This window comes from Trachymyrmex septentrionalis, unplaced genomic scaffold, assembly GCF_001594115.1.
Source record: "Trachymyrmex septentrionalis isolate Tsep2-gDNA-1 unplaced genomic scaffold, Tsep1.0 scaffold13, whole genome shotgun sequence".
Taxonomy (NCBI): Eukaryota; Metazoa; Arthropoda; class Insecta; order Hymenoptera; family Formicidae; genus Trachymyrmex; species Trachymyrmex septentrionalis.
The window spans coordinates 3,790,218-3,813,394 of NW_017304438.1; the positions used below are offsets into that span (position 1 = coordinate 3,790,218).

At 34.0% G+C, this 23,177-nt stretch overlaps 6 protein-coding genes across 13 annotated transcripts in view; 3 read left to right on the forward strand and 3 right to left on the reverse strand.

Annotated features, from left to right (window-relative positions):
• Positions 1–1,023: 1,023 nt before the first annotated feature.
• Positions 1,024–3,082, forward strand: LOC108756918 (acyl-CoA dehydrogenase family member 9, mitochondrial-like). Its single transcript, XM_018501095.1, has one exon. The coding sequence runs from the start codon at positions 1,118–1,120 to the stop codon at positions 3,002–3,004; it is 1,887 nt and encodes a 628-aa protein (XP_018356597.1). The 5' UTR covers positions 1,024–1,117; the 3' UTR covers positions 3,005–3,082.
• Positions 3,083–3,186: 104 nt separating this feature from the next.
• On the reverse strand, positions 3,187–5,955 carry LOC108756919 (programmed cell death protein 2-like). The gene is made up of 4 exons (XM_018501096.1): positions 5,398–5,955; positions 4,612–5,042; positions 4,084–4,536; positions 3,187–3,948 (listed from the first exon to the last, which is right to left on the reverse strand). Exons 1-4 carry the CDS (start codon positions 5,506–5,508, stop codon positions 3,684–3,686), a joined length of 1,260 nt encoding a protein of 419 aa, XP_018356598.1. The 5' UTR covers positions 5,509–5,955; the 3' UTR covers positions 3,187–3,683.
• A 317-nt stretch (positions 5,956–6,272) lies between these two features.
• Positions 6,273–10,222, reverse strand: LOC108756706 (protein fuzzy homolog). 4 transcript variants are annotated; one of them, XM_018500717.1, is made up of 6 exons: positions 9,768–10,222; positions 9,214–9,322; positions 8,173–8,565; positions 7,081–7,278; positions 6,733–6,932; positions 6,273–6,652 (listed from the first exon to the last, which is right to left on the reverse strand). In XM_018500717.1, the coding sequence occupies exons 2-6, from the start codon at positions 9,289–9,291 to the stop codon at positions 6,286–6,288; spliced, it is 1,236 nt and encodes a 411-aa protein (XP_018356219.1). In that variant the 5' UTR covers positions 9,292–9,322; positions 9,768–10,222; the 3' UTR covers positions 6,273–6,285. The 4 variants fall into 4 exon arrangements, with proteins under 4 accessions (XP_018356219.1, XP_018356216.1, XP_018356217.1 ...); XM_018500714.1 differs by having other exon boundaries at positions 9,214–9,352; XM_018500715.1 differs by having other exon boundaries at positions 9,214–9,369.
• A 1,398-nt stretch (positions 10,223–11,620) lies between these two features.
• Positions 11,621–16,831, forward strand: LOC108756832 (RNA-binding protein Rsf1). Of its 2 annotated transcripts, none has more exons than XM_018500924.1 (3): positions 11,621–11,839; positions 13,840–14,430; positions 15,563–16,831. In XM_018500924.1, the coding sequence occupies exons 2-3, from the start codon at positions 13,844–13,846 to the stop codon at positions 15,588–15,590; spliced, it is 615 nt and encodes a 204-aa protein (XP_018356426.1). In that variant the 5' UTR covers positions 11,621–11,839; positions 13,840–13,843; the 3' UTR covers positions 15,591–16,831. The 2 variants fall into 2 exon arrangements, with proteins under 2 accessions (XP_018356426.1, XP_018356425.1); XM_018500923.1 differs by having other exon boundaries at positions 11,622–11,839; positions 13,837–14,430.
• Positions 16,832–17,602: 771 nt separating this feature from the next.
• On the reverse strand, positions 17,603–22,302 carry LOC108756828 (centromere/kinetochore protein zw10 homolog). Of its 2 annotated transcripts, none has more exons than XM_018500911.1 (11): positions 22,237–22,302; positions 21,249–21,478; positions 20,581–20,783; positions 19,702–20,503; positions 19,476–19,624; positions 19,191–19,294; positions 18,897–19,072; positions 18,605–18,811; positions 18,391–18,528; positions 18,183–18,316; positions 17,603–17,970 (listed from the first exon to the last, which is right to left on the reverse strand). In XM_018500911.1, the coding sequence occupies exons 2-11, from the start codon at positions 21,283–21,285 to the stop codon at positions 17,758–17,760; spliced, it is 2,163 nt and encodes a 720-aa protein (XP_018356413.1). In that variant the 5' UTR covers positions 21,286–21,478; positions 22,237–22,302; the 3' UTR covers positions 17,603–17,757. The 2 variants fall into 2 exon arrangements, with proteins under 2 accessions (XP_018356413.1, XP_018356414.1); XM_018500912.1 differs by lacking the exon at positions 22,237–22,302 and adding an exon at positions 21,683–21,748.
• A 132-nt stretch (positions 22,303–22,434) lies between these two features.
• The window catches only part of LOC108756831 (post-GPI attachment to proteins factor 2-like), a 2,132-nt gene continuing 1,389 nt past the window's right edge, over positions 22,435–23,177 (forward strand). For all 3 annotated transcript variants that reach the window (XM_018500921.1, XM_018500920.1, XM_018500922.1), the window contains exon 1: positions 22,435–22,642. In XM_018500921.1, coding sequence (XP_018356423.1) covers positions 22,454–22,642 — 189 coding nt within the window. In that variant the 5' untranslated portion in view covers positions 22,435–22,453. The remainder of the gene's footprint in view (positions 22,643–23,177) is intronic.

The window sequence follows — 23,177 nt, forward strand, 5'->3', positions numbered from 1 at the left end:
ATTAAATTAGCAATTCTGATGCATTACATATATTATTCATATATTATTCATAGCTGAAGCATGAAAACATATAATTTTTTAATAAAAAAATTATAATGGAATTCTATCATGAAAAAAATGTAAGCAAGAAAATAAAATCTCAATTGCTTCATATAATTAGCTATTTTGACGCATATATTAAGAGTCCGTAAAATACACATATAGACAGCTGAAGTGCGTATAATTTTTTTCAATAACAAATATATACGCTACAAAACAAATTAAATTTCTTACCGGAAATCTAAAAAAAATTATTTTGCAAAGAATATTTAAAAATAACTGATTAAAAATAACTGCAAATAATTTCTCTCTCCTGAATTTAATTTAATTAAACTTAACACTGAGATAAATATCATATACAATTCCTTTACTGCGGAAATATCTTTTTTTATATTTATTACAAACAATAAATAATATAATTGCTAAATGAAATCAGCTGATTGCACAGTAAGAAAGAGGTTATATAAAGAGGCCTGTATAAGCTTTACAAAAATGCGTCCAATGTACAAATCCAAATGTATAAAAAAAAATACAACTATTAAATTAATTTAATCATTAATTATTATCATAATTAAATATTAAATTAATAGAATTTTGTTTAATGCCGAAAAAAGATTAAGAACAATGTATATTAGAAATTTTATTTTATTCTAAAGCAATTCTGCCGGTCGAGTTAAATTAATTGAAATTTACTCAAAATCACCCAAACTTTTAAGTAAATTAATTTTAATCTTAGTTTAATTTACTTTTTGTCTTTTTCTAATTATAAAAATTAAAAAAAATGAAAAGTAAATTCAACCAAGATCAAAGTTAATCTACAGTAGTAGAAATGGACAGTAAAGGAGCTTATGAGAAAATTTTTAATGCGCGGCAGTATTTAAACAAGAGCAGTGCAGCCAACACGAAACCAACAACACTAGCAGCAGAGCAGTGCAGCCAAGAGTCAAAACGAATAATTTCGTAACTATTCGTCATAACCAATAATCTCCTTGGGTGGCCCGGTGTTTATATCCTTCGCATTTCGAGAGAATTGCAAAGAGGGTATCTTGCGTCAACGACGCAACTGGACGCAACAATAATGCTGGTACGTCGGTTACTGTGTAGAAAGCAATTGTGGCATGCCTCGTGCGTCTACATGCCTGTTCGTCACACGCAAAACCAGCGCGTCAGCCAACATGCACTGGACAAGCTTAATCTCGAAATTCGGCTGCCGGCCCCCCTCAAGAAGCAGCTGCAACGCAAGCCGTTCGCTAAGAATCTGTTCTTCGCTGTGTTCGATCACGAGTTCATGTACTATCCCGAGCCACAAACCAAGGACAGGCATCAACGTTTCTTCGAATGGCTCCAGCCTATCGAGAAGTACATGTCGAAGTGTCTGGAGAATCCGCAAAGCGTCCAGAAGGAAGACATTCTGGCTCATCTAAATGAGTTAGGTGTCTTTCGGGCGTGCTTAGACGAACAGCATCTCGGCTTGAACCTGAATCACTCAGAGTCGGCCAAGCTGGTGGAGGTACTCAGCTGCTTTCCTTGGCTGGGATGTTACATGATCAAGAACTACATCGTACCCGTTCAAATCATCTCTAAGCTGGCCTCAGAAGAGCAGAAAGCCAAGTATCTACCAAGGATAGCAACTGGAGAGCTCATTCCCACGGTGTGCTTGACTGAGCATGGAAACAGAATAAATAAACATAAGATCATCAGTACAGCTACAAACTCGGAAAGTGACACACATTGGTTATTAAATGGCGAGAAGATACTTGTAGTCAACGGGCACGACGCCAATCTATTTCTCGTCTTCTGTCACTGTGGCTATCGCCATATTATTAATGATGATTTGTTATCTATACTTCTGGTGGAACGTGATTTCGGAGGTATTACAATCAAGGATGTTAAGAATCTTGTTGGCCTTCAAAACAATCCGGTTAGTACAGTTACTTTTAAAGATACCGAAGTCCCAAAGGAGAATTTTCTGGGTGATCTGGAAACTCAATCATCGAATATACTAAACGACATACTCTCTCCTGGAAACAGAAATCTTGCTCCGCAAGCAGTAGGTACATTGAGAGCATTTACGAAAATGTTGACGAGGCACGTATTGCAAAGGAAACATTTAGATAGAAACATGCACGAGTATGAAAGTGTTCAAGAGATAATAGGTAAGATGGCAAGTACTCTGTATGGCATGGAGAGTATGTTGTATTATACCACTGGCATAATGGACACATTTGAGAATCAAGATTGCACGCTCGAGAAAGCTATGGTGGAAGCGTATTGTACTAGCGAATGCGTCGCACGTATTTACGAAGGCTTACAACTTATTGGATCGCAGAGTTACCTGAGGGAGAATCCTTATATACAAATCTTCGAAGATGCATTGTCATATATCCTGTTCGAAAATTATATTTTCGATTGCAACATATATATAGCTTTGATTGGTTTAAGACACACAGGCCAAAATCTAAGCGATCACATATTTAAGTTACGAAATCCCTATCTTTTTCCCCAATATATATTTAAGTGGATAATGGGTAAGGAATATCGAATAGAACTTAAACTTGCTGACCATTTGCATCCGTCTTTCGTATTAGGTAGCGTACAACTGGAGAAGTGTATCACCAGGTTGCAGACCACCTCGATACTACTGTTAAAACGCCATGGCACTAATATATCCGAACGACAAATGGAACTGCGTCGAATTGGTGAATTAGCAACGAGAACATTCGCACTGATTACTATTCTTTCGCGCGCTTCCAGGGCATATTGCATCGGCTTGAGAAACCACAATCAGGATAAGCACCTGGCCGACAGTTTTGCAATTCTCTCTATAGACAAAGTGGAGGCTCTTGCACAGGAGATTGAATCAGGAGAGTGGAACAATGGTGACAGGTTCAACAAAGAAGTTGCCGAACTTATGTACAGTAAAAAAGATTATTTCGCCGAACATCCGTTAAATAGAACCTATTAAACATTTGATAAATTTAGTTTATACACCATACATATGTGTATGTATATATATATATAATAGAAAAGAAGATAAAACAAGTTAATTCTTAAAACACATTTGCTTATTATAACCACTGTATTTAAGTAGCAGTCGTACGTTTTTGAATTTAAGATATTGATTTATCTGTAAATTAGTTTCAATCAACCTACTGTTTTTTTATTATATAATTAAGATAATCATTGTAAGTAAATTGTAAAAATGTACAATACATATGAATTCGCTCCAAGAAGGAATACACATCGTTTTCCATCGAGGTTTCTGTATTTATATGTCGGTAGCAATTATACAGTTGTATCTTACATTGTACTTATATATACTAAGATCGAGATGAAAAGTAAAATAAATGTTCTTACTCTAAACTCTCTTCTATCAGACATTCCTAAAATCTTTCTTTTTCAATTGCGAAATCACATGTCGCTTAATGTAGCTCGAGATACATATCTCTGCAATGTCTTTACTATTATCAACCATCGCTCGCTACATAGGACTTTTGATGTGTACATGAAGAGGTGGACGGTATTCTTCTACAGACGTAACATGACTAGTCGTCCTAGACGTGTAAATATGAAATTCTATATAGTATAGGATCACTGGAAGAACCTTAGCTTCACTCGTAACTTTTCTTATTAATATTTTACAACTATAGTCTTTCAGCTTGAACAACGACATGCTCTTCTCGATATGAATCGGTCGCAGACCAACAGCTTCTAACGCAAGTGTATATTAAAACAGTGCCGAACTCGATCTGGAAATTCCGATCGTTTCTTGGATTTAATATTAACTTTGGTATGATCGTCGGCAAAACTTGCAGCTCAAAAGTCATCTCGTCGCCGCAATGTCGACATTTACCGATACAACCGCTTAACGGATATAACAGTAATGGTGCAGAATTGTCCCTTGAATAGCTGAAAAATAAAAGTCATCATATACCTGTATAAAAATAAAATAAATAGAAAAAAATATATGTATATATTATACATTTTATTTTACACATACAAACGTATATAAAATGAAGAATAAAACATTATTAAAGACTTTACCGTAACAGCTGTCCAGGATTTCTTTGTATTCTACAAAGAAAGTTGTGGAACATCTCATCACCGTGTTTAGGAATGCTTTTCTCATACTTTTCCACGTCTGTTTCGATGGTTTTAGGATTGCCGGAATCTGGCGTAAACTTAGTCGATGCGTCCGGATTACTATGTTGATATTCGACCAATAAGTCTCGAACGTGTTGAGACACATCTATGCTACAATCCTCTTCGTCGACCGAGAGAAATATTTCCACAAACGAACACTTGGTTTCCGCGTTCGTGATTTGCAGTGGCAACGGAGTTACTTCGTGCAATAAACTAATTAAATCACATTGTGGTCGCGTTGGAGTATCAATGCATACGACTTCATTCTCATCTCCATCGATTTCTGCTGAAGCTTGAGGGGAATCTAAACGACCTACAGCACCTCCGCTAATTGGAGAATCTACACTGGCTGGACTGAAGCGTTCGAAAAAGAGATATACATATAGCTACTATTATTCATAAATAAAATTGATTTTAATATATACGAACCTATTTGCATTTGGATCATCCACGCGCAGTACAGACAATTCCTCTCGTATATCCTGGTCTATTTCTTTATGCAGAGAAAAGTGAAATTGTAACGGATCATTTTCTAACATGTTATTCCCATTTTGTTCCGATGCATTATCATTTACATTATCTCCCCAATCGTCTGCCTCAGATAACCAAGATGTCGTGGATGGTACATTAACGCTTCCAGAATCGGGCGTAGTCTTAGCTTCATCCTCTAGATGCTGTATTCTCAAGCATGTCCAGCTTTCATTTTGATTCCAACAATTTGAGTTGATACATGCAAATATATATAAAGTCCGATGATACTTTGAGTTATCTAACGGAGCATACAATTGAAGTGCCAAGAGTTGATATAAGCCACAGAGTCTACATTGTGGCGATGATAATATATTCTTCCCATAACAGTTCTAGGAAACAAACATTAGATATTATATGTTATAATTATTACTTGTATGATTATATACGTCAAGCAAAATAATGACTTATTAAATAAAATATTAATGGAATTGTTTGAACTATAATTAACATTGAAAAATGTATATTAAATATTTTTCCATGACAGAATATTTCATACATCATACGTATAATTATTTATTCATGTACCTATATAATATTTCATGTATTTGTATAAATATCATACTTTATTAAATTTATAACATTCTCCTAAATGAATGATATCGCAAATTGACCTAATAAAATATTAGTAATCGCGACGGAGGAAACGGCGATTCCTGGAAGGTGAGTCTATCATTCCCTACTCACTGGATGCCCGCCGATCTTGTTCGTCGTAAAGTTGAGCAAGGACCGGTGCTTGTCGGTAACGTACTCGTCCTCGTATCCCAGATATACCTTCGTACAATTGTCGCAAGCCATTTAAGTCATTCGATCGTAGCTCTACATTGGAAGACCACGGACGTGGAGCGAGGAACACCTGTACTCTTTCCCGTTTTACTTACGACCGGGACAGCTGACACGCATCAGTAACGCTCGACGCGTGCGCCTTTGTCGGTTCGTGCGTCTCCCTTATCGATTTTTTTGAGGCTGCCAGCAGCAGTCGGACATCACTAGAATATTCTCACTTCCTTATGACTTGAAAGAAACCATCGTTTTCTTATTATTTTGTCTTAGAACAGACACTGCGTCAATCTGGGGATATCCTGGGATACGCGTGCACGTGTTATAATAAAAAAAAAACCTATTCTTCCTAGCTTTGCACCTCCTGTAGTTAAAGTGAAACAGATATAGATTCGGATAACGAAGGTAGAAAGAGAAAAGAGAGAAATGCAGTGCAGCAAGCGCAGTTCAAACAAAGTACATATCTATGGTATATACTAGTAGTATATATAGTATATATTAGTTTTTCTTCTACATATTTGTATTTAACATTTTCTTTTTTTTTTAAGAGAAAAAAAATAAATTTACATAAGTTTTGCTAAAATAAAGAGAACATTATATGTTTAAGTAACGCTTGGCATCTCTCTGTATTTGCAATATTTCTCTCTCTCTCTCTCTCTCTCTCTCTCTCTCTCTCTCTCTCTCTCTCTCTCTCTCATTCACTCACTCTCTGCAAGAAAGAAGGCAAAATGCATATCAAATTGATACAAATAGTAGATTTTATTTTATAAATTCATTAAGTAAAAAAAATGTAAATTACCAATATGTTTGCTTATCGCTAAATATCATTTTCACTATTTTCTGACTAATCAGTCTCATAGTATGAGTAGGCACTACAGATGTGTATAAAACGCAAAGTATATTGTCACCATGTTTCACAGCATGACATTTGTGATATTCGGAACACAAGTATGTTTCTTTAGCCCCGACAAATTTCCAGGTACTCGTTAATTTTTCATCGTTACTCTCTTCGTGTTCGATTGACAGCGCGAATGTTTCGACCGCTTGATGATAAAACGTTCGTAAAATATCTAATCTGTGCGATCCCGTCACGCGATTTTTCGCGCATTGAGAGTTTTTGCCAAGTACGAATTTTTCTATCTTATAATTTGCCAGTAGAAATCTGAAAGGTTCGTAGAATATTATAATAATCAATCACATAAATAGATGAAACAGATAAATAACTTTTTCTATTCCAGTTACCCAAGTGTTTCACTATCTAAAGAGACCGACATAGGTAAGTTTCGTGGATAACACTGTTCAACAGTGCATAATGCATCCATATTGCTCTTCCAGCATTGCATAGCATATCTCTCAATTTCTGTTAATTCTGGATTTGGTCCACATAATGCCAATACTTCTACGTGATTAATTAGAGTTACAGATACCAATCTGAAAGCTACCTAAACAAGACGTTGTAAATCGAAGTTATAGTTATATATAATTATTCACATATACTTTTCAGTTTATTTTTTAATTTTAGAAAATATAATATATGTACACATTTCCCTAAAATTAAAAATAAATTTCCCTAAAAGTAAAAATACTTACGTTTGAACTTTTACGAGGTAAAAACACTGGAATGTCTCGCGTAGTACAAATACTCTCTGAAGCAATCGCAATTGTTAATAATTTTCTTTCCACAGGATCCAATGACCACCAGCCTTCTGTAGCAGCTGCTACACAACCATGCACCAAAACGCATCCATACATTGAGTCTAGACATTCCATAAATCCCTCTAAACAGGTCTTGAATACGTATTTATTGGTTATTATATATAATTTCACTGTAACTGCAGTTTAAAACTAATTGTCTAAACATCGATAATTTTTTTCAAACTTGTCCGGGTGCAAAAAATTGTAGTTTCACGCATATATTATTGCATTGATAGTTAATTTGAATAATTCTGAAACTATCAGCGTGCCAACGTGTTGCGTGTGAATGAAAAAAATGTTTCAAATAAAAATTTATATAGTGAAAAGAGTTTGAAAAGGGCCATTAGATTTGACTTACTTAGATTTTGAGTCCTAGGCCTACTTCGGCCAAGTCTTGCATTCATTAATTGGAATTTCAAAATCAGAACTTTTAGCGCTATTTTTTATTATTTGGAAGAAAATTCAGCGAAAAATTACCACAAAAAATTTTATTTTTTTCTAATAAAATAGAAATCTGCAATAAAATATAAATTGTTATCAAAAAAAATTAATTTAAGTCTTATCAAATTCAAAGTGGGCCCAAAATCTAAGTAGCCCTCATCTGATTCCCTCTTCAAATCCTATAACTTTCATATAAAAGTTTTTTCAGAAATGCATTATTTTTGAGATGTTTAGTGTCTAAAATGGGACGCCTTGTATATTAGTGCAATGTCCAGACAATTAGTTTCGTGATTGTAGAGTAAGATGGCATAATTTCAAATATGGTGTAATTCTGAACAAAATAAATTTTGAATTAAATTTTCGAAGTTGATAACCCTTTAAAGTTTCAAGTTTGATAATTTTCATTATGTGGAAAGGACTGAAGGATGCCGAACAGAAAAAAAATCCACTTGAACTTTGAAAATCAGATTCAAATCCTGTCGTTCAGAGTTATATCATGTTCAAAATTGTACCATCTTATTCTATGCAAGAAGATCTTATAAGTACCTGAAGCAAATGACTTTCCGAAGATATGATGCATTCTGTCATGTTAATCATATCGGTTTTCATAGAAATTTTATCCCCTATGTCCAAGCAGTCCATCAGTCTATCAATAATAGGACTGCAAAGACGCATGTCTTTCTTGAGTCTTTCTATGTTCTTAGTATTCTTTATCTCATCAATACCAGTGAAGAGAATCATTGCGCCAAAAGTGGCGTCCAAAAACTTATCCAGCACATATTTTGTTACTCCACTCGCAATTGCTATCAGTATGATACACCGTTCGAATTCTTTCCACGCTACTGTCACGTCCGGCAAATCCGTGCTTAGTAGAGTGATGTCCTGTGATTTCAAGAACATGTGAACTCCATTGAGGGATGCAATTTTTGAAAACGTCATCTGTAAATTATTATCAAGTCTAAGACATCTAAATAAAACAAAATAAAATAAAGGCTTGTAAAACAAAAAAGGATAAAAGCAAAAGGGCAAAAATACAAGCAAAGAGGATGTAAGTATAAATATAATTTATTCACTCATAAACGAATACAGTTGAAACTAAGGATGCACCGGATATCCGAAAAGTATTCGATATCATCCGGCACTTTTTCACTATCCGATAGTCTGATATCATTAGTATCCGGGAATATATATCACGTTGAAATTTTATATTATTAAATTGTTGATTTTTTATTATAGAAATGTTCTATAAATAAGTATACATACTCATAATACTATAATATGTATATTGTTGCAAAATTACAATTTTTTCTCTACAGTTATCATCTGTATTGGTACAGTCCTTTTTGTTCCCTTTTCTCTTTCCTTATCAAGCTTTTTTTTTTTAAGACATTGTCCTGGAATCTGATCAGAAAATATCGGATATTTGATGTTATATTCTTTTCAGATATCAAATATCCAGTACTCGTAATTTTACAATTTGGTGCATCCCTAGTTAAAACATATCATTGTCTACCATTCATGAATAAATAAATTACATTTATATTTATGAATATTATATATAATATTATTTATTCTTTATGTGCATACCGTGTTACTGTCTCCCTTTTGGCGCGAAAACAGAGGAATTCCTCCAGAAGAAGTCAAGCACATAACATGTGCCGACATTCTCACTCAGGTATGAAAATTGTGTTTGATACTGTAAGTATTGTTCTCGAGTGTTTTAAGACTACAAAGATCAATGTTCTAGACTTAAAAATCAATGATTCAATCAGCAATTATGTAATCTCTCATGATGTCCAGTAGAAAATATTTTATATAATTAATATCATTATATTTTGAATAAATGAATAAATCTTTGTTTTTTTCTAATATTCTATGGTCTTTTCATATTTTTATTGGCAAATTACAAGATAAAAAGATTTGTATTTGGCAAGAGCTCTTAGTGCACAAAAAATTGAGTACAGCCTACATATTGATATTGTAAAAATTTTCGTGACATTACTTAGAACTGACAGTTGACTAGCTATTTGATGAAAAGTTTATGGCTACTTTCTATAGTTTAGAAAAATTCAATTCACCTGTGTCTTCAACCATTTATTAGATATTAACCAATTATTTGGCACAAAGCTTAACTTTCTCACCTTTTCATTAAGATTTGTCAAATAATTTTATTAAGCTTAAACTGATTTCTTTCAAGGGTAGTCATTTGACACAAAACTTTTAATTTCCTTTCCTCCTAAATAATTTCATATATTACTGCTTCTCAGCAAACTTAGACTTAATTTTTTATAGTTTCCGTATTTTCAATAATGCTTCTTCCTTTAATCGATTGCCATACAAAAATACAGATTTAAGAAGCGGCAATCATTTGACACAAAACTTGCAATGACAGTTATTTTTGACAACTTTCGTTTCCTTTTTCTCTAAAATAATTTTATTAAGCTTCTTAGAGTAAACTTAGATCTCTCTTTCAATGGTGTTTCCACGTTATTTCTTTCTTAATCCATTATCATTTTACGAATGCAAATAATTAAGAAAAACTAAATAAAGGAAATAAACTAAATCGGGTGATAAGACAACTGAATAGTTTTGTTCGATTTTGTTTTTTTTTTTCATTGATAGTCATAATACAAAAATAGCTAGTCGCGAATATGTACCATTCATTCCATTCATCTGTAATCTTAGGCTGTGTTCCACTTAAGGTATATCCACACAAATTTGCATAGCGCATAAACATATGCATAAAAGAAATTATCCAATCGCATTTATCCTATAAAGACGCACGTAAAATGTGATTGGATAATTTTCTTTATGCATATGTTTATACGGCTAGGCAAGTTTATGTGAATATACCCTTAACGCTCACAATGCTCGTGGAATCATGGCTGTGTTCCAAAATTGACTGCCAGTACTAAAAATCTATAGTACACGTTACGTAAACTGTAGCATTTTCAATGCTGATAGTAAATTTGGAACACGGCCTATCATTCTTGTCGTTTATCAAATATAAACAAGGACAAACGATGCTCGTGAGAGTTGTGAGCATTAAGTGGAACGCAGCCTTGTTGATTTTAAGCCTAATTGCATCAATGTCACTTTGACTTTAAGCAAGACTTAAAACTCTATCTGTCTCGTTTTAAAGTCAAAAAGAGACAGAGACAGAAAGAGTTTTAAGTCTCATTTAAAATCAAAGTAACGTTGGTGCAAACACCCGTTGGGCCTTACACCCGTTTATAATCTTTCTTTATTTTAAGGATGAAGGAAGCCTCCACGAAGAATTCCTCGAGTCTCCAAAGCCTCCTTATTTCATAAATGGATCTCAAGTCTGCCTTCCCGAAGGAAAGAATATTTTAGGGATTTTATAGTAACCTACTGAAGGCAGCATGTCACAATATATAGTATATGTCTAATATCATGAATTACGAATAATAAAGACATTGTTAATTAAATAAAGTCGTGATTAAGTATTTTGCAACAATAACGGATAAAAATAAATAATAGAATTTGATTGGACGCACTCACTGATGCACATTAAAACTGTCGTACATACACAAAATAACGTAAATATATATTTATATTATATGGTATATATTAATAAATAAATATGGAAATTGATATTTGAAAAAAAAAACTATCAAAAATAATTATCGATGCGACAGATCTAAATTAAAAACTATCAAAAATAAAAAAACCAGTGTGACTAAATTTGGTGGTTTGATTGGTAATGAAGACTGCACCTTCTCTTCAAGGAAACTCGTAATCTTCCTTGAGAAAAGGAAGCTAATAAGGTTCCTTGTTTGGTTAAGGAAGTTTATGAAACGTGAAAGAAAGAACAAGGAATCCTTATTCCTCAAGGAAGAATTCCTATGAATACGGGTATTAGCCATTTCAAGCTTGCGATTGGATCCAACTGTCTGGAAACATCCTGAATTTCGTTAATGGTTTCCGCTCTATCGTCCCTCGTCCAACAGTGGCGGCGGCGGCGGCGTAACGACTTTCGGCGTCTGGGTTGGAGACACGGCCGACATAGATTTCTGTGCTGTGAACCCCGGTGGATATCCGCTCTAATCGATTGCGCGGTCGCAAACAGCGTTCTCACTTGAAGAGTCAAACGACTGATACGTCTCCTTCTTATTTGTCTCCCCCGTCGGTCACCGCGGCGATTACGCCGATCGGCGACGAGAGAAACCTATTGAGAGGCCAGCGGCGATAAGTGAGTAGTACCGCGGGACGAAAAGGCGGATAAATTTTCGAACTCGTTGGCGCGTAAACTCATTCGCCGCGCTGTTTACCCTATGCTTTTCCACCGACGCATTTTCGCGTGTCATCCTTGCCGTACAAAAACTTACGCGAGTCTTTCCCGCCTATGACGGGAATCTGCGTTCTGATCCAGAGTGCCCAGCACCTCGCTTCTTTGACCGCCGCGCGTCTTGCCGCCGAAGACAAAAATACCGTTATGGCCGCGTTGTTGTGACCGCTTATTTATCATTTGTCACCCGATTATTTATTTGACCTCGTCTCGACGGGATTGCGCGGTCAAATAAAGCCGCACGCGCGAGGATGATTGGCACCTGCTTCGAAAAAGCTCGGAGCATCGATCTTTGTTGAATTGCATGAGATTTGTATTGTTACAGAGACAAAGACCAATTCACTGTGCTTCTACCAAAGAGAAACCTGAGAGTAGTTCTCGTAAGGTAATGTCCATGTTTTTCTGATTCTTTTCTGATAGTTTTATGTGGGTTAGACAAGAATGAACAATTAAAGTTGATTATTCGCCTTGTTTAATCCATATAATAATAGTATGGAAGAGAATCGTGAAAACGTGGACATTATCTTAAGAGGTTTGGTACACGAAAAAGGCCGGGATATCCTTACTTAACTTTCTCTCTGCTTATACAAAGAGCATATGAACATAATTATATGTATTCTTGATTGTTCCTATCCGGTTCCGCTTATCCGAGTTTGTCTTTTGTTACTCTATTTGGCACAAAAGCAATATTTTTACCTACCCGTTGTTTCGAATGTTTGAATAACATTATTAGTGATACAATAATTAATTTTAACGAATTACAAAAATTATGATTTGATTGAAAAATTCATTGTTTCAAAAAGATTGAGAAATGATTCAGAAATTATTACAGATAGAAAAATCCAATTGACATTAATTAACAATAACATAACATTATTTTTTTAGCCAAATTTTTTGGGCAGTTTATTTTTCCTCTTTTGTTCTCCATTTGGAGAGTGCAAAAGTTCAGTAACATATATTCATTTTAACTTTCAGTTAACAACAGTCGGGAATAAAAGAACAGTTGTTGATATTGAATTATTGTTAGTTGATGTAGTTACTGAATTTTTGTTATAAAATCACAGACTTAATAATAACAGATGTAATTGTATGCAACATGTATTACATTACATTTATATTGTTGAGTATGAAATTATAACATTCGTGTTATTATTAAGTTTGATTCTACCAGTGTAAAATTAATCTTAATTCCGATTTAACTGTATCTTTTTCTAAATCTTTTCTTTTCTAATTCTAATTGAACGGAGATTAGAGATCCTATGGCTACGTTCAGCAGAAAAAAACAAGGTTTGCAATATTGTTGCTAGATTCTTTAACATAATTGGTTTATGCATTTAAATCGTGTGAGGAACTGAAGGTAAGACCAATCATATTAAAGAATTTTACAATAGTTGCAAAGCCGCTTTTTCTGTTGAACACACCCTATAACAGTCTGGCCACTAAACAAATTTGATTGGTCCATCGTTTTTGTCAGTTGGAAGCTTTTGTCACAAGTTAAAATACCTAGAGTGAGTAAGATAGTAAAGAGACAGTATATATATCTTTCTTTCTCACTCTTATTTTGACAAAATTGATAGTAGCCAGACTGTTATAAGGTTTTATATTCATAGTATTAGGTTTGTTCGCGTTGCATGCTCCAACATGCTCCAACATGCTCTTACTTCCTCTAATCATAGCTCCTACTTACTCAAACGTGCTCATAAGAGTGAGTAGGAGCTATAGTAGGAACATGTTGGAGCATGTGACGCGAACAAACTTCTTGTGATCTGCCTTAGCGAGTCCAAAATCCATTTGGGAAAAATAAGAAAAATCTTTAACTGAAATTAAAGTTAATCTTACAAATTGATAAAACCGGATCTGGTTGATAAACTGTCAGTTACTAAATATTCTTTTTTTTTTAGCAGCAAGATGACACCAGAAGGATATACACGCGTTTATGTGGGCGGGTTGAATGAGAGCATCAAGAAGGAAGATCTACAAATGGAGTTTGAAAAGTATGGCAAGTTGAACAAGGTGTGGGTAGCGTTTAATCCACCGGGCTTCGCTTTCATCGAATTCTTCAACATGAACGAGGCCGAATTAGCTTGCTGCAACATGAACGGCATGGAGATTATGGGTGCAAAATTGAGAGTGGAGATTTCCCGGGGTAGGGGCCGTGGGGGAGGTAGGGGCGGTGGCGCGGGTGGTTTCAGAGGAAATCGCGGGGTTGGCAGTAGGGACTTTGGCTCTCGGGGCGGCACTACTGCAGGTTACAGAGGCAGTACTTACGCAGATTATGGAGGCAGCTATTATACAGGCAGGGGTGGCGCAAGTAGGGGCAGAGGTCGTTACGGAGAAGACTATATGTACAATCGCAGCAGCGGGTATGTTACGCGAGACGGATATACACAGGATGTCTACGGTGGTAGTAGCGGGGACACTGGCGCCGACTACTACACCGGGAAGGATACAAGCACAGCGAGGTATCGAAGCCGCTCTCCCGCCGGCCGTGGCAGGTATTGACGAGAACCCATCTAAATTGATATTGAACTCGTGTCACGTTTATTAGCAAGTTCTTTTAGCTCAAACGTAACTATCTTGTGGGAGCTAGGAAAGTACGATCAGAATTCCATTAGACTATAATCAGGGATGAGAAGTTACTTTTTATAATAAACGATTTGGTAATGACGTTGCAATTTTTTATGACTGTAACAATAATTAACTATACAACTAAAGTTATGCTAAGATTGGAAAAGTAATTTTTTATATTACGTGTTTATTTAATAGTTTTTATTTGAAAAAAGTTATTTATAAAGTAAAAACGCGTTAAAATGGCGACTTACTTTTTTCAGTAACGAGTGACTTTTCCAACCTGTTACAAGTAATGACTAAATGACTTTCCTATCCTGATATTACTGTTGCAATCATAAAAAATTTGTTATCAAGCCGTTATTATAACAAAGTAAGGATAAGAAAAGCAACGGTACAAGTATGCGTTATCCCAACCCTGATTATAATTATGATGATAGATTCTGATGATAGATTCTGATATAGATTCTGTTAAGAGGCATCTCGTGGCGTATTGTGATTCTACGATCTTCGTATTCGCTCACGGGTATGCGATGTAAACAGATATTTGAGTTTTACACTTACTAAAAATTCGTATCATTTAAAAGATTTTTGGGAGACTATTGAAATAAAAAGAACATTTTTAATGATTGAAATTTAGGAGAGATTCTAAGAATATTAGTTATTATGATAATGAAAAACTAGACAATCGCGTGTAAATGTATAAAAAAACTACAGACACAGATAAGTGATTGTGTCTGAAAGAAGTATCTAGCTCAAGGCAAAGCTTAAATGGATTAATTTACAGAAATCAATTTGATGCGATTCCGCATCTATCTATTTTACGCGAACACAATTGTTGCTTTCGGTCTATTACAAACTAAATATGGAAGAATTCTACAAATTACATAAAAAAATTTTTATGTGCATGAGGATCAATCTGTTGCTATCATATTAAATATGGCAAAATTCATTTAATTGCATGCACAAAAATATCAAGCTACTGTCGGCTCTCAGTCAATGGGAGTCAAAAGGGGGCGAAGTAATGTGACAAACTGTTTTGCACTTCCATGTTCACAGTCATCGTCATCTACGTGAATGCACATAAAAGAACTACGCTGCGTCTTGCCAATCTGAACTGCGGGCCGATCAGCCACCCGCCTCGACGACTTCATTTCTGTCCAATCTACACAGCGACCTGTATATAAACAAGAACTACCATTGCAGTTTGCGCTGTGCAATGTTTTCCGTGCATTGTCCACTTCCATACAACCCGTGGTCGCTGCCGGAGAACATTTTTTATGATTAAAAGACTCGAAAGTTCCCTTGAAAAAAAAAAAAAAACATTCTTCACGTTCGAACCGTGAAACACGAATCGCGGAGTGCGAATAATATTTGAAAAAATAATTAATAGAGTTATTAATCTATAGAGATTATAACACACTATTTACAATCATCATTTTATTTTAAACTGAAATCTATCGTGGGTTATTTTAGATCTCCTTTCTTTACACATTTTAGATACGTAGGATTTTTTGTGGTCCTTGGTTTACGATTATAATACAGAGTTCATGATTCATTTGCGTACATATAATCCCACCGTTAAAATAGTAGCATCTCGTAATTTTGTTGATTTGCTTAGCTATCATTATTTTCAGCTTTCCGATAAGTTCTGAGATTGCGGTACAACGGTTCATAATCTTGTGAATATCATTCTCACGTATTTAGAAACGTGTGCTCGCTTAACGTTCTATGAATAGTAACGATTTTATATGGAATCGGAAAGGAGACAGTAAATCGCGCCAACACTAGCCAAATGCAAACTGCTGCTCGCATATAACAATTAATAACGTGTAATCGAAGAAGAAGAAATAGATATATAGTAATGTGTAATATACCTTGAGAATTTCGACGCACAAACGACGAGATCAAAAAATTGCTTGCGAAGCCAAAGCGATTCGCATGGAACATGATATATCTTCCACCTCGGTTTTGTGATATACGTGCAGAAACAGTGCTGCATTTGGAAAGAGATGTCCGAGCATCAATTTTTGTCATTTCAGATGCTCGTAAATAAGAAAGTGATAAAAATAGTGGTAATGATGTATATTATCTCCACTGTAAAAGATGGAATTGGAAATGAGATATTAAACGATTTGCGCTCACTACTGACCGCCACCCTCTGCCTGCCTGCCTGCCTGCTTAATTGACTGACCGACTGATTACTTTTTCAGTTTATTATAATAATGTAGTCTGATATTTTTTTCCGTCACTTTACGAACGATTTATTTTTAAAAAATACGGGTTAGTTAATATATACTCGGAGTTTCTACGATAATCTACGACAACTTACAAGTAAATTTATTATTAGATACGTTATTTTGTATATAATATTGTGTTTGCGTTCTTCGTGCATTTTAATATTTTAATCAAACTCCTGACGGAAAAAGAGAATTTCTCGGAATTGACTTTAATCCAGATATAAAATTTGGACATACGCAAGTTCACTATAAGTTGAAAGCATTCACGTAAGTATTTTAATAAAAAAGGAGAAATTATTAACTTATATCAAATATTAATATAATTAGACAACTAAATACTGAAAATTAAAGACTTTAAATAAATATATATCTTATATGGTTTTCATAAATTAGATGCAGGATAGATTATTTAGGCAAGCATTCCTAGGTATCTCAATGCTTCTCTAATTAATTTTCTTTCTTATTTTAAATAAAATAATTCGTTTCAAAATTAAATATAATTTTTATTTAAAAAATAGAAAAAATAAAATATCTATTATATAAATATTCAATATATTTAGTATATTATTTACGAAATAATATTTCTTATTAAAATCCATTTAACATTAATAAAAAAAATTTGTTTTAATTGGTTATATATTCAGAAATAAATTTATTGATGTTTTAATTTTAATTGCTAATTTTATTTTATTATCTAACATTTTTTACGCAATCAATATTTCATTTATATTAATTTTATAAATAACCGAAACAAAATTTTTAATGACATCCTGTGTACACGCGTGTATATGTACATGTATGATAGTAAATAGAGATATAGTATTTTTTATTTTTAATTATTTTTCGTACAAAAGTATATAAAATTACATGACTTATCTTCTCTCTAGTTACTCTGTTTACTTCTAGTTACTCTCTAGTTACGCTGTTTTCCATATTCAATTTTAATACGTATAATACAAAACTTAATTATTCATTCATTGTTTATATGTATTTGAAATTTTGTATCTTACATTTTTATCTTATAGAGGCTAAGACGTTAGATCTTCTATCCGTATTCTGGAAGATTGCACGGATCAATTGTTTGACTTGTGGGGCAGTGAACTCCTGTGCTAATGGCCCTTTCCCATTTCCCCATCTGAGTTCGATTTGTTTCAGTGATGAATCAAGTAACTTAATCAGCTCCAAAAATTTTGTCCATTTACGTACATGTTGTTGAATCTGTTGATCCTATAAAGTGAAAATGCTAATTGATTAACATTAAACGGAATAATGTTCTTATGGCTTAACTTTTACAGGAACCAGTTGGAATGCTACTATCTCGAGCAACTTTTTATCGTATCAAATGTATGACATTAAATGCAATAAAAATCTATCTGTCACATTAAACTTCGTATACAAATATACTTTTGTATTGTATTTTTTATGCATTATATACTTACAGGAAATATCTGCGGCATTCGTTTTACAACCATATTAAATAAAATTACCAGTTCTTCTGCGACCTTAACTGGAATATCTTCGGCAGATATGACCCTCATTATCAAATCATCCATCATGGAATTTGTTATACATCCTGTGATGTAAAAAAATTAAAATATTAACATATAACAATGAAATGAAAAGAATCTGATGAATAGAAAAACTAACCAACGGCTCTACAATAAATATTTATAGGCAACACATCCAACCAGACAGTCTTTAATAGTTCCAATTGTCTGATACATTGTCTTAATGCACGTTCGGTGCTAGGATCTAACTGAGGCGCTTGGCTTAATCCTGAGAAGCCTAATTATAAACACATTTTAGCAAAATCTTCTTTTCAACTTTAATTTTCTTCATAGCTAATAAGTAAATCATAAACCTGAATCCTTAATGATGTCGAAGATAATATTTCTTTGATATCTCATGTGATCTAGGAAACATTGCGACCCAACGTCTCGAAGTATCGTAACCTGATCCGCAAATGTCAAGTTCAATCTTTGAACAATTTTTGATAATCTGTCTCTGTATTCGTGCGCCAGTGTAAGCAGATGGTGGGCGAGATACATACAATTATTGTGAAACAAAGCTAAAATATAATTGCAATAATAATTACGTAACATTTATTTTATTCATACTAGAATTAGTTTATTTCTATTATGTATCATTCTTACCAACTTGTTGCGGTATTGTTTTTAAGAACTTTTTATGATGCTCAGGCACCAAACCAGCATACATTTCGAATACGTTCCTACATGTATAAAATAATCTAACAGCGCAAGTATCCGAACTATCACAAGCCTCGTTCAATATCATTTTCGCTAATTCTAGTGTTTCTTGTGCACTTTTGCTAAAATAAATTGGGTAATATTTATATTTAGTATCACAGAGCGCGCTAAGAGGAAAAAGTTGTCAAAATCTGAATTCATAAAATTCATATTACATTAATTACTATTAATTAAATGTACCTTATTTGACATTTTGGTAGATAAAATGACATATCGCTTAACTTCTTTTCAATAGATAATTCGCAGTCGTTCTCGAACGCTTTATCTATAAGCTTAGGCGGTTCCTAAAACAAAATAATTGAAAATCAAATGCTTTTCATTATTGACTAGTATTCAGAACACACTAATGATATTAGCCTATAATTCACGTTACATATGCTATAAAATCTTAGAAGCATGTTCTGAATACGAGTCTATAACTCTTCTCTACATATTATTTTAATATAATAACAGTGAAGTGAATACCTGTGGTTCGTATCGAACGGAATCATGTAGATCTTTTCTCATTATATTTCTAGCTTTAGCTAGTAAATCCTGACATATTCTATTAATGAAGAGTTTATCAATGTTATTTGTGTACTCTGATAAGAACAGTTGATCCTCAGAAAGGAATCCTGAAATTATACATCATTTAATTTTTTGTATTATATAGTATATACTTTTATTTTATTGAATAATTAGACGTAAGTACCAATTACTACCAAGTAGTTTTGAAATTCATTAATTGTTTCGACTACAGGTTCAAAGTTCTTCAGATCTGCATTAGAAGTTGGAATGGTGTGAGAGAGGCAATCTGTTATCAAAGAATGCGATAGTTTTTCCAGCAGATGTGGTTGCAATCTTCTCAGGAAAGATTCGTTATCCACTATCAGATTTAAATGTTGATGGAGAAACTTGAAGAGTAAGTTCAAGTTATACAATACACCTTTGTAACATGGCATCTTTTTTTTCTCCAATATCTCTACAGTAAATATTCTCTCCTTGACGACATATACTGAACAGTGATCATAAATGATAGGTTTGATTATATAGTCCATTAGTTTTGTAGAAAATACTTCTAATTCATTTTCAAGATAACCCATAATATCCAATCCTTGCATTAATTCCTGTATATCATTATATTTGTTTTTAATAGTGATAGAGTTAATTGTTTTGCTTTCCTTCATATTGTTGCTCCAGCAGATTCGATCATCTAAGAGACCAAAAGCTTCCATCAAGCATGAATGAGAGAGATTGCAGTACTCATCCTTAATTGCCGTATATATTTCGAGTTCATGCAGGAGACTATGAGGAGTATTCAGCAGAGATTGCATTTGCTGCAGAGTTTTGGCAGTATCAACATACTGTTTTTCCTTCTGTGCCATTTGTATAGATTTTATGCACTTGTGTAGACTTATCAGTTGATGGGACAATTGCAGGCTGATATTGGACTCCTTCAATGTCTGAGAGAGTGTCTTCAGCTCCTTTGTTGAACTAGATAATTCTATTTTGATCTATATGATAAATGTAATAACATTAAATATCAGTTTTTATCATGATATTTAGCACGACAGGTATTGGTAAAACATACTTGATCATTTATTCTGCTCTGCAAAATACCAATTTCCTCCAACAGCTGTTCTGTCTTTTTAACCAAGTGTACATCTCTTGTCAACTTTGAACTAAACTCAACATAATTGTCGTCCATAAAATCTTTAACTTCATATTCTAATTTTGTTATTTCCTTTTGTATCTCGGTGATGTTTTTCTGAAGATCCGCTTTCTCAAGTTTACCTATGTGTGATAAGAAAAATTGCTTAATTATATATTTTATTAGAAATTTCATATATAATTACATGTATAAATATATTGTCCGCAAATGCTACAATTTCTGACTACAGAAAAAATTGTTTTCTGTATTCGTAAGATAGAATTGCATTCGGTATTCGCCAATGACTGTTCAATGTCCAGTTCTATGAATATAGATCAATTTGAATTTTGGTTTGACTTACTTATATTTTTGTAATTTTTTAAAACTAAAAAAAGATATAGAATAAATTAAACCAAGACTAAAGTTAATCTTATATTGAGAGAAATAAACATTAGACAAAGATAAAAAGTAAATTAAACCAAAAATAATTTATATTCATAGAAATAAACATTAATCAATACAAAAAGTAAATCAAACTGAAATTAGAGTTAATCTATATTGATAGATAAATGGGTCTAATTACTACAAACATGACAATTTGTAACTACCTGCTGTAGCCAGTACATTCACTAAAAACGAAGTCATGTTGTACGAGAACCTTATGCGGAATGTGGCAGACTAAAATTTAGATGTCTCTTCTGTCAATCATTCGAGCGTTTACACTTAAAAAAGCACAGAAGTTCCGAAATTGTCCCAGATCTTTTTATTATTCTTTCCTTGGTTTTCCGACCCAAAAAAAGGATCACAGTATGCGGTGAATTTAAATCATATGTCGAGTCTACAACATGAGTCGGAAATCTTAAGTCTTAAGCCCGATTTACAATTGCGTAAACGTAGTTGTAGTTGTAAGAATTAACCAATCACACTTGAAAATGAGGAGAATATCCGACTGTGATTAATAAATTGTTATAACTACGACCACTTACAACTATTTACTTTATGCAATTGTAGATCAGGCTATTAACTAGTACAATTAACTTACGATTAATGGCTTATTGTAGAAGGCCCATTAATCAGTTTTAACCTAAATAGGTGATTATGATTTTTCGTATCTAGTTGTTAATTCCAATAAGCTGTGCTTATTGGAAGGCACACAAAGATATTTGCGGATATCTGCCAATATACAACAATACAACCGTTATTAGTAATTTACTGATCAGAAATTTGTCCGAAAATTATATTCGTCATAATGAAACACCGGCTCGTGATTTCGGACAAAGAAAGAACAAATCACATCTGAATAATAGTCGGTTCAATTACATGATCAATACGATTGGTCAGTTCTTTCTCCATTCGAGATCTTGGATAGATTTCTAGCAGACGTGAATAAGGCTTTAAGCTGTGAACGTCAAATGGAACGTATTCTTGGAATGAAATCATTTCATTCTAGTTTGTCGAGTATTGAATAAGGACAAATAATATTCAGCGTTGTGAGCGCCAAGTAAAACGCGCTCTAGAAGAGTTTGAAAGAGTAGCCACGGTCTGATCGATCGGTGACCGAGTGGACCTAACCTGTTACAATGTTGATCCGCTTACCGACAAACTGGACTCGCGAGTTCACGTCGATCGTCACGTACGATCGTTCCGCGCGGCCAGGACTCGTCACGTCCAGGAAGATCCGCAGGAAACGCGCCGAGAGGATCGCACGCGCCAGTGACGATTGAGATTCCAAATTGCCGTATTAACCTTATTGTCGGCGGTGTCATGCATGTTGTGACGTAAAGAGATACTGTAGTAACGAAAGTTTAATAACATGAGCAAGCTCAGATTGGGATCAGAGTATATTCCGTTGGCGGAGGACGACATGTCGAAGGCCCGCCTCGTCGTACCGTTCTCCAGAGTGGCATGGTTCACCGTGTTTCTGCCCTTCCTGGCGTTCGTCTTTTGCGTCGCCTGGTCGGTTCTTTATAACTTTGAACACTCCACCTCCACTCATTGTCAGGTACGATTATTAAGTTGCTAATTCACGCGAGCCAACCCCCCCCCCCCCTGATTCCATAAAGCGTTTAATGTGTCATTTTTTCCTTGTTTGATATTCAGTAAACAATTAGGGTGCATCATGCACTTTACGGAATGCAGCCAATAACAGCTCAAATAGCTGTTTTTTTTTTTCGTGACTCTTGATTGCCGGGATATCTTGCGTAACTTTGAACGTAGCGTTTATGATAGATTTCTGAAGGAATGTGTCTCGTAAAAGAATTCAATTCATGAATCAGCAAAAAATTCAGTTACATAACATAGCTTTTGAAATAAAAATACTTCTGTACGAAAAGTTATATATTAATAATTTTTATTGAAGAACAAAACAAGAGAAATATGAGTAAATATACAGTAAAATGAAAGAAAAATATACAATGCTATCTTGAAATCTAAGCCTATAATGAATTACAACTTTAAAAAAAACGTAGAAAGTTAAAGTAACATTTAAAAATAATTTACATATAAAGAGAAGAGCTAACAAAATAATAATAATAATA